Raw genomic sequence first — 12,862 nt, forward strand, 5'->3', positions numbered from 1 at the left:
CAGCCAAGCTGGCATGACCCAGATGTCGTTTCCCGCACCGCCACCAGGCGCCGCTACTATACCGCAATACGCCCATAAGCTGGTACTTCATTCTATGACGCTAACTTCGACGCTCGTCGCAATGGACCCTGACACCGACAGATTGGCTCGCGATGGTGGGCTCAACTTCAGCGATTTGAGCACCGACGAGCGCAACCTGCTGCTGAGGGCTCGCACTGCCGGCGTCGTTGCGTACTACGACGGCGGCCTCGACACCGGCTCTCCGGAGCGGGAAAGCAACAAGGGCTTCCCACCACATCACATGGACGTGGCATTCTCGCTGCTTGTTCCAAATGAAAGTTTCGCGAGCCAGCAGAACCCTCACAGCACGACGCGATAACGAAAGTACTGAAACTCCAAAGCGTGCACGGCGCAGGGTCGAGCGCGCAGAGTCAAGCGAAAACGAAACCTTTCGAACGCCCATATTACTGAAGGGCAACGTCAAAATGTTATTTTTTCTTAGAATCGAATAGACGTAGACAAGTAGCATTTTTTTCCGTCTTATAATCGAATGAAATTATATTTTTAATACGAGTAGTTGAGTATTAGTAACATAAATTACGGGGAGACCTTACGTCATCGGTTTAGTACCGGAATGTCGCTGGGGGGTCTCAAATCGTGTCATGCATTTACCTCAATTTCTCGGTTACTAAAGCTCTGTTCGCGATTATATTGATGCCTTAGACGTTCTAGAACATTGCTCTACCACTTTAACTTGACTTTCTGCTAACCTTTAGTGTCCCTTTAAGTCAAGCTAAAGTGATAGATTAGTGTTTGAGAATCTCAGAGTCGTCAACATTACCGAGAACAGAGCCTTAATAATCGAAAAACTGAGGTAAATGCAGGACAAGATTAGAGATTCCCCCGGGACATTCAAGCACTTGCCCGATGACGGAAGCACTCCTCAATTAAATTCTGTCACTAGTACACAAACACTCGTTACAAAAAACATCATTATAAGAATATAAGAAGAAATAATTATAAGAAGAAATAAAATGCTACTTGTATAGTTCCATTTCGTTTTTAGAAAGAGGAACTAATTGAAGTTACCCTTGACAATGGCGCGGGCGGTCAAAAGGATTCGTTTTCATTCTACTCTGCACCCCCCATGCTTTCGCGTTTGAGCAGTTTTGTTATCGCGTACTGGTGCGATGGTCTTGCTGGCTCACGAAACTCGCACAAACTGCAAGTGTCAGAGAACTCAACTTCCATGTTATGTCGCGGGATGCTCGAACGGTCTACGTCACTTGACCAAAAAGCAGCTGCAGCGGCGAATCCACCACTCTGTCTTGGCTCAGTACCGCCGTCTGTCGGGCGCTGTTTTACTAACTGGCGGCAGCAAAAGGGTGAAGATGACGTATGCAACGTCACCACTCCCCCGGTTGGCTGGGGGGAGATTTGAATTTCGAAAAAGGTATTTGAACCCTCCAGATGCAATATTTTCGTAAATTAAGTCTTCCCTTGGCACGAAACAAGCATTGCGAAGTTTCTGGAATGCTATTAAAACAGTCCACGTCGACCTAGTAGTACTTGCCTTTAGTGTCCCTATAAACCAACTCTGCCAAGGGAAAGTTCTAGTGCGTCACTGTGGCACCTTAGCTCTTATTACATCCATTCTGTGCTGTGTGCAACAAAACAGGCCAGCTTTTATGGTATATAGCCACTAAAGCTTGCATTTCAGAGCACAAGCTGCCACTAAAGACAGTTTAAGATTGGGCTAGTTGGTGGTAGTACTCCATTGCTGGGCTCCTAATGCACAACTTAAAACGCATGAGACAAACACTAGCACTGCTTGACTTACGAGCGCTGCCGCTGCCTGGTGGTGTGCCGGGTGGTGCTGGTGGTGTTCTTCCTCCAGGTGGGGGGCAGGTGTGAGCTGCTGCTGGAGGTGAGGGTGGTGCAGGGGTGTCATCGGATGGTGACCCATCATGGCCACCTGCTGCTGTTGCTGCTGCTGCATCTGGTATGCCGCTGCATAGTCAGGCACCGGCGTGTGCGGTGGAGGAGGCGGCTGGGCATAGGTGTAGTCGGCAGGTGTGGGCCAGCCGTCCTGCAGGGGTGTCTGCGGCTGCGGCTGCTGGTACTCCTGCTGGTGCGGTGGGACCATGCTCGCCACGGCAACGGAGGCATAGGGGTCGACGGAAGGTGGGCCTAAGTGGCTGGGAGGGCCGCCGTGGGGAAAGTCGGGTGCGCCGAGGTCGTAGTGGTGGGCCGGCTGCTCGTTGCCCGCCCCATGCGGACCCACAAGGTCGTCTTCCAAGCGTCGCCGCTTCGTGTGGTGGCCTGAATGCCAGAAGAAAGGAGCAGCATCACAAGCCCATTCTGAAGAAGGCCAGAGATGTTATTCACGATCAATCAGTGGCTGATTGTGAATGTGATTCCCTTTCGGAGGCACTATGTCACATGGCGTGGCACCAGGCATGTCTCGCCCACCACGGTAGCTTGTGGCTATGGCATTGCACTGCGCTGAGCTCAAGGTTGTGGATTCAATTTGCATTCTGACGGCAGTAAAGTACAAGAATGGTTGTGTACTCATACAGCTAAGCCTCAATATAATGAAGTTGATAAAATCGGCAATTTGGTTCATTATATTGAAATTTTGTTATTAGAATTCCACGTTTTATCCAAGTACGGTTGCCAATGGATTTTTCTGACATGGAGAGACTGCAAGATTTTCTAATTATTTGCAGTCCGAAAAAGCAGATCTGAAAAAAAAAATTCCCTTTGTTGAATTTTAGAGTTGGCTACAAAAGGCACGGCTTCATGCCGTGTCGACAATATCTTCACATCGGCTGCATGAAGCGAAGCCAGCCTCACTTTCGCGTCCACTCCGCCCCCGCAGCTGATGGTGTTGGCCACAGTGAAACGACGCTATCATGAAACGTGCCAGCAGTGGGGAGCGAATGCTTTGTCTGCCACTCACTTCAATGAGTCTCCGAAACTCGACATCATGCAACCTCCAGTACTAAACATGCGGGAGAAGTGCACACACACACAATGCCACGACATCTCAGCACGCCCACTCTTAGAACATGCGGCAGATTACTTCTAAAACAGTACATGCAGGCTGCATATGCGCTTAGCCATGGCCACGCTAGAACAGGAGACACGCATCGAACAACACTACTCCCCTGCATTACCGCAAACGAACGCAAGACTCCACAGTGTTGCAATTCACTGCAGCTCGCCCTCTCCTCACCACCACACCAAACCAGAGCAGTAGGCTCTGCGGGCTCCCTTTACGAGGAAAGTGAAAGGCCCTTGTAAACTCGTCTCGCCACTAACTCAGCTTAGCACAAACTCACCGAACCTATGGGTAACTAAACAAATGTGCTCTTACCTTCCGGCGTATCGTATACTAAATTCGTTTCAACAGTGCTTCCATCTCGGGGAGTCTATTGCGCACAACAGCTGACAGTAAGGCTGGAAAGCTGAAAAACTACTCTACTCCGCAAGAGCTGCAAACTATTGATTAAATGGCATGAGTTTACACTGTTGCATGCCTTCAGTTAATCAAGTTTCAGTGCACGACAGCTGGCTAAGCCAGTAGAGGCAGACATTACAAAAGCTTTTTGGCAGGCACACTTTCCATCAGTACCACTTGAATATTGCATAACTGCCATGTTCCTCGCTGCTGGAAGGGCAAAACTCTCTCCGCGCTTTCCTTGAGAGCGTCAGTTTGGAGACTACTCCCCACTGCAGCTCATACTGAACATGACAGTGCCAACGTCCCTACTACAAGGCAACCGAAGTGAAAATTCACTTTTTTTGTTTTCCTCTAAATTTTATATATACTGGCAAGTTCCTTGAAAACTCCATCCTTTCTCTGATGGTAAACGGCCCGGGAAATGACTGAGTTCAGCTGCGGCAAGAAACAAGCGTCCTCACCCAGGCTGTTCTCCTGCATGTGTTCCTCATGCTGCGGCATCTGCTGCGGCTGCTCAACGATGGCGTCCTGCTCATCTTCAAGCTGCTGCAGCAAATGCTCCTCCCCAGCGGCCAGCTCGTTTTCGACGGAGCGCGTCGTCAGGTGCCGCTGGTAGAGGCGGGAGAGGGCCTTGGACAAGATCGGCCGGCCAGGCAGCGCGAACAGCTTCTCGACGCCTCCGGTCTCTTTCCAGTGCATGAGGCGCTTCGTGGGCGGCGCCAGGTCCAGCGTGGTCACAATGTCGCTCGTGTCCGACAGCTGGGACTTCATCTCCTCTCCCGAGATGTTCTTTACCTCATCGACGATCAGCTTGCGCTTCCGCTTGGCGCGGGCTTTCTCCACACCTGCAGCAGGATGGGCACAATCAAGCTCACAGGGTGGCAGGGGTTCCAGAAAGCAAATCGAATTGGGGAATTAAAACATCTGAAAGCAATGCACAGAGGAAGAACAATGTGCATGCATAGATGAATACAAAACTGACACCAATAACATGAAAAGTTCTGCACATCAAGCCATTAGATCGAAATGTAGACGGAACGTACAAACAAGACATACAGTTATAGTATCTGAAAGCACAACAATATGCTTCTGAAGTATGGTGCACATAGTGAAGTCTTGTGAGGGACTGTCAAGATGTGCATTTGCTATCTCTACAGCACAACAAGAGGTCCCATTCTAGAGTGCTTCTCTAAAACTATGCTATATTACCACCAAGAGCAGCATTAAAGCACAGAATATGGAATGTTGCCGTCTGTGCATTGCTGAGCTTCACAGGGAATTAAAGGGACCAATTCCGTGCGGAAGTTACATGTCTACTTGCTACAGTGAAATCTCGATATAACTAACTTCAGGGGACTGCGTAATACTGTCCGTTATTCTGAACGATCGTTATAGTGAAAGCCCCAAAATGAACCATTCCGTCTACCAACCTATCAGTTCATAAGGTGTCACCATAAGTTGTCACCATATCAGCTATCCACGAAAACGTCTCTGTTAGCTCTCAGTAGGCGCTATTGTTGTTTCCCATAGATTCCGCCATCATGCACCGCCGAAGCACCGTATAATATGAGTGACACGCGCAATACGGACACTGACACTGAGAAAACTACCGACAGAAAGGTAGCTCCATATCACTTCCAAAGCATAATGTTTCTTGCTTTTTGTCTGTTTTTTACATTTCTTGCCGTGGACACCGCAACTGTCTTGCTCGAGGCGGACACCTGAACTACGTGTCGAAGCGCAAGTGCGCCTTGACTACACCGTATGAAAAGTGCAAAGTGCGACCGTGCGGCATCCCTGCGAGTACGGAGGTTACGTTTCACCGCAGTCGCAGCTAGTATGGCCGCAGAAAGAAGCACAAAAGAAAGAGACATGTGCAGAAAGAAGGGTGAAGGAAGGAAAAGACGTGCCTCCATTGCTAAGCAACACTTTTCTGGGCGGAGCAGACACTCGCAACACCTGATGTGGCGTTGCCTCTGCACGCCCGCTCTATTTTTTCTCAGGCGCTGTCTCAGGTTTTCCAAACCCATGCGGAATCCATGTGCCGCGACGTCCGCTCTATACGTCTTGTCTGCTAGCCTACTGTTTCCGCTCCCATAAAGGATACACCGAAATCTAAGAATCCCCAGATTTCGTAATATTAGTTCATAGTACTGAGACGTTAGCATCACAAGGAAACTGAATAACAATTATTATTCTGAAAAGTTCAGTATTCTGAAGTTCATAGTACTGAAATATTTTTACACTAAACTACAAGTCAGCAGCAGATTTGTGAAAAGTTTTTCAATGTAGTGTTCGTAGTAACCAGGTTTCACTGTATTACTCGTTACTTGCTCTTTTTCAACAGTGTCTTTTTCAGTCTGTGTTACTTTTTCCCTTTTCAGTAATTCTCACTTTTCTCCCAGAAACAAACTGCTACGTGCGACAGCTTTCCCTACCTTGGACAATGGTGTCTAACGGTGCCAAGGCAAAGCTCTCATCCTCGTTGTTGAGCAGCGTCGTCTGCTCTCCGGGCCCAGCATCCATGCCACCCATCTGAGCCGAATCCACAGAGGGCGGCTGCGGAGGTGGGGGCATGGCAGCTTCGTCCTGCTGTTGCTGATCGAGCAGGCCTTCGTCCACACCAGGCATCGCCGAAGAGGAGGACGGACCGGCCGCTCCAGCAGCCGCCGACGTCGTCGCACCCCCATCGAGGTCCCTGGCATCACCGACAGAGCTCCCAGGACTGGACGGCCCTGACGGAGCACCCATTGACGGAGGGCCCATATCTGCAGGACAGTGTTCATTATTTTAATTCTGGAATTTTAAGTGCCAAAACCACAACCTGATTATGAGGCACGCTGTAGTGGGCGATTCTGAATTAATTTTGACCACTTGTGGTTTTTTCCTGTGCACCCAAGTCAAGTACAAGAGCGTTTTTGCATTTCGCCCCCCTCGAAATGTGGTCACCAGGGCCAGGATCTAACTTACAACCTCGAGCGCGGCCGCGTAACGCCATAGCCACTGTGCTGCTGCAGCGGGTCACAGTATAGTGTGTGTAGATTGTTATAACAGGAGCAAAAGAACAAAGCAATCTTCAGACTGATAATATGAAACTAGTACTGAGGCTATGCTGACACTGTGTAAGGTTAGAACCAGAAATCATTGAGCCATACAGATTACCTTCACATTGCCAAGGCGCGTCAACCTGACTTATTATATTTTACGACATTCTTCTCGCAAATAAAAGAATCGCACTTATCAAGTTCATATGAAGGTTAAGAAGCACTTATATCTTAATTTGATGTTAAAGTCATTGTTAAATGCTGTAGTCGGCATCAATGCCATTACCATAACATTATGACGCAGAACAAAAATTGCTGACATCATGTAGCAATAAGGCTAGGTAAGATGATGTTGCTCTTGAAGAAGTAAACACAGGTTGTCTACCAAGTTGACATTCTTCAATTCCCCGAGTTTTCAAGGTTTTCCCCGAGTCATCATCATCATCAGCCTGGCTACGCCCACTGCAGGGCAAAGGCCTCTCCCATACTTCTCCAACTACCCCGTTCATGTGCGAATTGTCGCCATGTTGTCCATGCAAACTTCTTAATCTCATTCGTCCACCCAAATTTCTGCTGCCCCCTGCTGCGCTTCCCTTCCCTTAGAATCCAGTCCATAACTCTTAATGACCATCGGTTACCTTCCGTCCTCATTACGTGTCCTGCCCATGCCCATTTCTTTTTCTTGATTTCAACTAAGATGTCATTAACTCACGTTTGTTCCCTCACCCAATCTGCTCTTTTCTTATCCCTTAGCGTTACACCCATCATTCTTCTTTCCATAGCTCGTTGCTTCGTCCTCAATTTGAGTAGAACCCTTTCCTAAGCCTCCAGGTTTCTGCCCCGTAGGTGAGTACTGGTAAGACACAGCTATTATATACTTTTCTCTTGAGGGATAATGGCAACCTGCTGTTGATGATCTGAGAATGCCTGCCAAACGCACCCCAGCCCATTCTTATTCTTCTGATTATTTCAGTCTCGTGATCCGGATCCGCGGTCACTACCTGCCCTAAGTAGATGTATTCCCTTCCCACTTCCAGTGCCTCGCTACCCTATCGTAAACTGGTGTTCTCTTCCAACACTGTTAAACATTACTTTAGTTTTCTGCAGATTAATTTTTAGACCCACCCTTCTGCTTTGCCTCTCCAGGTCAGTGAGCATGCATTGCAGTTGGTCCCTTGAGTTACTAAGCAAGGCAATATCATGAGCAAATCGCAAGTTACCAAGGTATTCTCCATTAACTCTTATCCCCAATTCTTCCCAATCCAGGTCTCTGAATACCTCCTGTAAACACGCTGTGAATAGCATTGGAGAGATCGTATCTTCCTGTCTAGCGCCTTTCTTTATTGGGATTTTGCTGTTTTCTTTATGGAGGACTACGGCGGCTGTGGAGCCGCTATAGATATCTTTCAGTATTTTTACTTATGGCTCGTCTACCTCGATTCCATAATGCCTGCATGACGGCTGAGGTTTCGACTGGATCAAACACTTTCTCGTAATCAATGAAAGCTATATACAAGGGTTGGTTATATTCCGCGCATTTCTCTATCACCTGATTGATAGTGTGAATATGGTCTATTGTTGAGTAGCCTTTACGAAATCCCGCCTGGTCCTTTGGTTGACAGAAGTCTAAGGTATTCCTGATTACCTGAGTAAATACTTTGTAGGCAACAGACAGCAAGGTGATCGGTCTATAATTTTTCAAGTCTTTGGCATCCACTTTCTTATGGATTAAGATTATGTTGGCGTTCTTCCAAGATTCCGGTACACTCGAGGTCATGAGGCATTGCGCATACAGGGTGGCCAGTTTTTCTAGAACAATCTGCCCACCATCCTTCAACAGATCTGCTGTTACCTGATCCTCCCCAGCTGCCTTCCGCCTTTGCACAGCTCCCAAGGGGTTCTTTACTTCGTCCAGCGTTACATATGGGATTTCAAATTCCTCTAGACTATTCTCTCTCACATTATCGTCGTGGGTGCTACTGGTAATGTATAAATCTCTATAGAACTCCTCAGCCACTTGAACTATCTTATCAATATTAGTAATGACATAGCCGGCTTTGTCTCTTAACGCACACATCTGATTCTTGCCTATTCCTAGTTCCTTCACTGCTTTTAGGCTTCCTCCATTTCTGAGAGCGCGTTCAATTCTATACATATTATACTTCCTTATGTCAGCTGTCTTACGCTTGTTGGTTAACTCGGGAAAGTTCTGCCAGTTCTACTCTAGCTGCAGGGTTAGAGGCTTTCATACATTGGCGTTTCTTAATCAGATCTTTCGTCTCCTGCGATAGCTTACTGGTATCCTGTCTAACAAAGTTGCCACCGACTTCTATTGCACACTCCTTAATGATGCCCATAAGATTGTAGTTCATTGCTTCAACACTAAGGTCCTCTTCCCGAGTAGCTTTGCGAAATTCCCTAAGTGACAGAACTTTGTTTTGTCACGACAGGCTGACACCATGTTGCCCGATGCTGTCACTCTCAAGTAAGCATGTAAAAAAAAAATATCGACTTAATCTAGTTTTTATAGTAAGGAGTAGCGTTTATATTATTCAAAAATAAAACAGAAGGGAGGTGTTAGTCCAATGCACAAAAAACTCATTCGAAAAAAATGGTAACACCATTGCGAATCGAGTCGAACATACTCAAAGACGAATAAAAAGGAGATGCACGCAGAAGCAAATATTTTCGAATATGAGCTACTATTTCTATCAACGGATAGCAAGCTCATTGGTATGAGGCCTGAACTTGGTCACAAGTGAGATTCTTTCTCAATAGCTGTTAAATCAACCTCAACTGTCCTGACACACTCTCAGCCCACGCATGACGCCTCAGTGTAGCACTTCACCGCTTTAAAGAATTCATTTTGGTTTAGGTGAGGGGCACCTGCACCTCAGCGTCAGCCAACGCTTTCTTTTTGAGCTTCTTCAAACACTTCCACACACACACTCGCACACTTCCTTTCCCGTTCATTTCTCAATGCGTAGGTCCTTTGTCTTCTTGTTTTCCTTCTGCTACATGTTCACCACACGGACCATTTCAAGCATCCTCTAGCACAGTTGTGCAAAGACAAAAAATTTGGAGAACCTCCCTTTTCTTTCAAGGTGCCAAATCCGAGGATGTTCATGACCCACTGCACTACTTCACCAGGCTGCCCTAAAAAAGCAAATGCACTTACCATACATGTCATCATCATCGTCACTCTCGTCAACGGGCCGGGCGTCGGGGACGGCTGGTGCAGGTCCCGGAGCACCCAAGGGCCCATCCCGGTCTGACCCACTGGTGTCTAAGGGCACGTGTCCCAGTGGCGCATCGTCGAAGAGGCCCGCTGGCTCAAACAAGCCACTCGGTTCACCCTCTGCACACACACACACACACAACATTCGAGACAAGCTAACACCCACACAGTTCTATACAACAACACCCAATTTATCATATATGACACGCTGAGCTTGATACCTCAAAATGCTGATTTACCGTAGATACTATGGGTGTACAGATACCGAGTAGCAGACTTTGTGCTGAATGAATATTAGAAAATTTATTATAAAGCTTAATACTGGTTACAAATTTTGGGCAAAAAACACGGTGCTGCCCATGCTTGGGAGTCTCCTGGCATTGCATAACAAAATTGTAGCAAGTTATGAGGAACTTAAGCACACAGAAATAATGATATACAGTTCAGTCTACTCTTACAAAACGTAATTTCAAGTTTGCATGCCAGCCCTGATTACAGCTCAGTTCTAGCATATGAAGGTGTGGAAAATAGATTTTCATCAATAGATTGTTTGATGAATAGAATCAAGTTCTCTTTTTCCCCTCTGAAGCTAAAGAATTAGTGATGCTATGTTGTACCGAACATCAAGGAGGTTCTCAGTTTAATAGTGAACCCGTGTTTTACGGCAATGTTTTATTGCACAGAAAGTTCTGCTTTCCAGATTTCCTCCAAGATACAGAACGGCTTTGCCATGTTTACGGCAGGTGCGTCTTCGTAAGGCCAATCTGTGTGACTGACAAACGCATGGACTGTGCATCACACGAGTCCATCGCCGTTCTGCGCGCAGCCATCGTTGGTGCCGTGTGGGTCAAGTGCCGTTGGCGCTGACGGTAGAGAGCAGGTGCCTCTTCATTGTCAGGTTCAGCATGATTTACCACCTGTCAAATATTCCTAAATCGGGAGGGTCACAGCAAGTTCGCACAGCACTCCCTCCCCCCTCACCTTCCTCATCCATCCACTGTCCGTGCAAATGTACACAGGTGTATGGTCAGCACACTAGTCACATGACAATCCAAAACGAGTCTTGTGATTGGTTGCTTGATACAAAAAGAGACCAACGTGCGCATACAACCCCGCCAGGAACAAGAGGCCACCGTACGGTACGTAGCAAAGATGGTGGCATTCCATGGACAACTTTGTTGCCATTCCTTAAGCCCACTTTTGTTTGTGTGGCGGTTTGTCGGCTTTCCAAGCATCGCGCGGCTGCTGAGAATAGATCCGAGTTTGTTCGGCACACAACCTTAACTTTAATTGCCAACACCCGACGAAGCAGCACCAATTAGACCTGCAGTAGGGGCAGCGATGAAAATCCGCAGCTGGCTGATTTGGTAACGGGTCGCAAGCTATCACAGAATGCTTGCTGCTAATATGTTCGTACGGATGGCTCATCATCGATTTGTCTGAAAATCACGCATACAAGTTAGCTTGGCAGCTGTTGAAGAAGCATTTATTTCGTCACCGCGTGTACGACACGGTCCCCACATGCCTTTTGGCATCTAATCAGTCCGACTTACACTTTCCAATGTGCTCCTTTTGTTGCCACTCCGCCTGTTCAACATCGCATTATTGTTTCAATTGGTCCTGTTGGCCTGGACAGACCTGGTACCAACAGTGTCAGCTGAGGCAACCTGTCTGCGGCACGCTCAATGCTACTTCTGCGCTGAAAACAAAGTGAGGAGCTCGCTTGTGCGGCATCAAGCACGAGGGGTTCCACAGCGCAAACGACATGCAGCACCGTGTGGGTCTCGACAACGAATAAATCTAATGGTTGAAAAATCTAATATTAGACATTCGATTTGTGAATTGATTTATTCAAATGTTCACTATTCAATTTGGTGATATTCAAGTATAAGCACACCCTTATTGACTCGCGTGTAACTCCTGCACATTTTCCTCTCTCTGTTACTTTACTGGGTGCGGGCATTACACGAGGCAACCTTGTTGCTACTTACTGAAGCCTTAAAGTGCATTGCGATGAAAAATAGCAAATGCTGGTAGTTAACCACGAACACTTACAGTCACAGACCAGTTTTTCGGACACGGAAAATGTAAAAACAATTTACAAATAATTTGGCTGTCCAAAAAAATGAAAACTGCAACAACAAAATCGATTTCACTGTTTTTTAGAGTGCCCAGCACAGAGGAAAATTCATTTACAGACTTTCTCTCAGTGTTATGCTCAACTAAAATACAGTTTACTTAAACATTTATAATACAGAGGCCGAGGGCGCGTTTCACGTTCACCCGTCAGGCAGCCCGATATGCGTCGCAGATTGTCACAAATGCAAGTACCGCGCACAACAACTTTGATTCCGCAACACTGTTTTGAACTTTTGTTACTTTTATGCCCACACACGAGCTTGCGCCATTCTGATCAGTAAGCGCACAAGTAAACTTGGTAGGCATTTGCAGCAGTCAGCTTATTGCCCACTGATACAAACTCCACTTTAAGCACGTGGCCATCGGTCCAGCCCATGATCCCACACTGATTGCCAACGTGGTCTACTAGTACGTACCTACATTTTACGGGCAAACTTCTCACAACATCTTGTAGCCCGCAGCACCCGATAGCCAGGCTTAACCAGCACCACCCCATTGAAGTCCGTCACCATAGTTGGTTTGGTACTAAGTGTGGAATATGGGGATAATAACTATGACAATATCATAATTGGCATAACTAGTGTCATGTGGTAGCAGCTTGCGAAAATTAACCAGCACAGTGGCATGCACAAGACACTTACTGAAACCTTTTTTTTTGTAAATTTTTTCACTCCAAAGTGGCATTGCAGGCCTTACATGAGGCTGAGCCTTACACGAGTAAATACGGTAAGCGCTGGGGAACTTGATAGAAAAGCCATAGTAGTGCTTTTGACATTCTAAAGCGAAGTTCAGCTGTGGATGGCTCACGAACACAATTGTTACGGATGAGCCCAATGAGAACAAACATTACAATCATGCGGGATGCATTCGTTATAGCTGATCGTTCATAATAAGTAGACATGCAAAACAAGCCAATAAAATGGCAAAAGCATCGCTTCCTGAAGTAACTCGTACACCTTCTTCGCATCTTCAATG

At 46.9% G+C, this 12,862-nt stretch overlaps 1 protein-coding gene across 2 annotated transcripts in view; it reads right to left on the bottom strand.

Moving 5' to 3' along the window:
* LOC135901299 (double-strand-break repair protein rad21 homolog) overlaps nucleotides 1-12,862 on the bottom strand; it is a 41,358-nt gene that overhangs the window by 16,447 nt on the left and 12,049 nt on the right. For both annotated transcript variants that reach the window (XM_065431038.1, XM_065431039.1), the window contains exons 5-8: nucleotides 9,689-9,868; nucleotides 5,905-6,234; nucleotides 3,928-4,311; nucleotides 1,841-2,322 (exon numbers count right to left, since the gene is read on the bottom strand). In XM_065431038.1, the coding sequence (XP_065287110.1) occupies nucleotides 1,841-2,322; nucleotides 3,928-4,311; nucleotides 5,905-6,234; nucleotides 9,689-9,868 (1,376 nt within the window). The remainder of the gene's footprint in view (nucleotides 1-1,840; nucleotides 2,323-3,927; nucleotides 4,312-5,904; nucleotides 6,235-9,688; nucleotides 9,869-12,862) is intronic.

The sequence above is a fragment of the Dermacentor albipictus genome, chromosome 3 (assembly GCF_038994185.2).
Source record: "Dermacentor albipictus isolate Rhodes 1998 colony chromosome 3, USDA_Dalb.pri_finalv2, whole genome shotgun sequence".
Classification (NCBI taxonomy): domain Eukaryota; kingdom Metazoa; phylum Arthropoda; class Arachnida; order Ixodida; family Ixodidae; genus Dermacentor; species Dermacentor albipictus.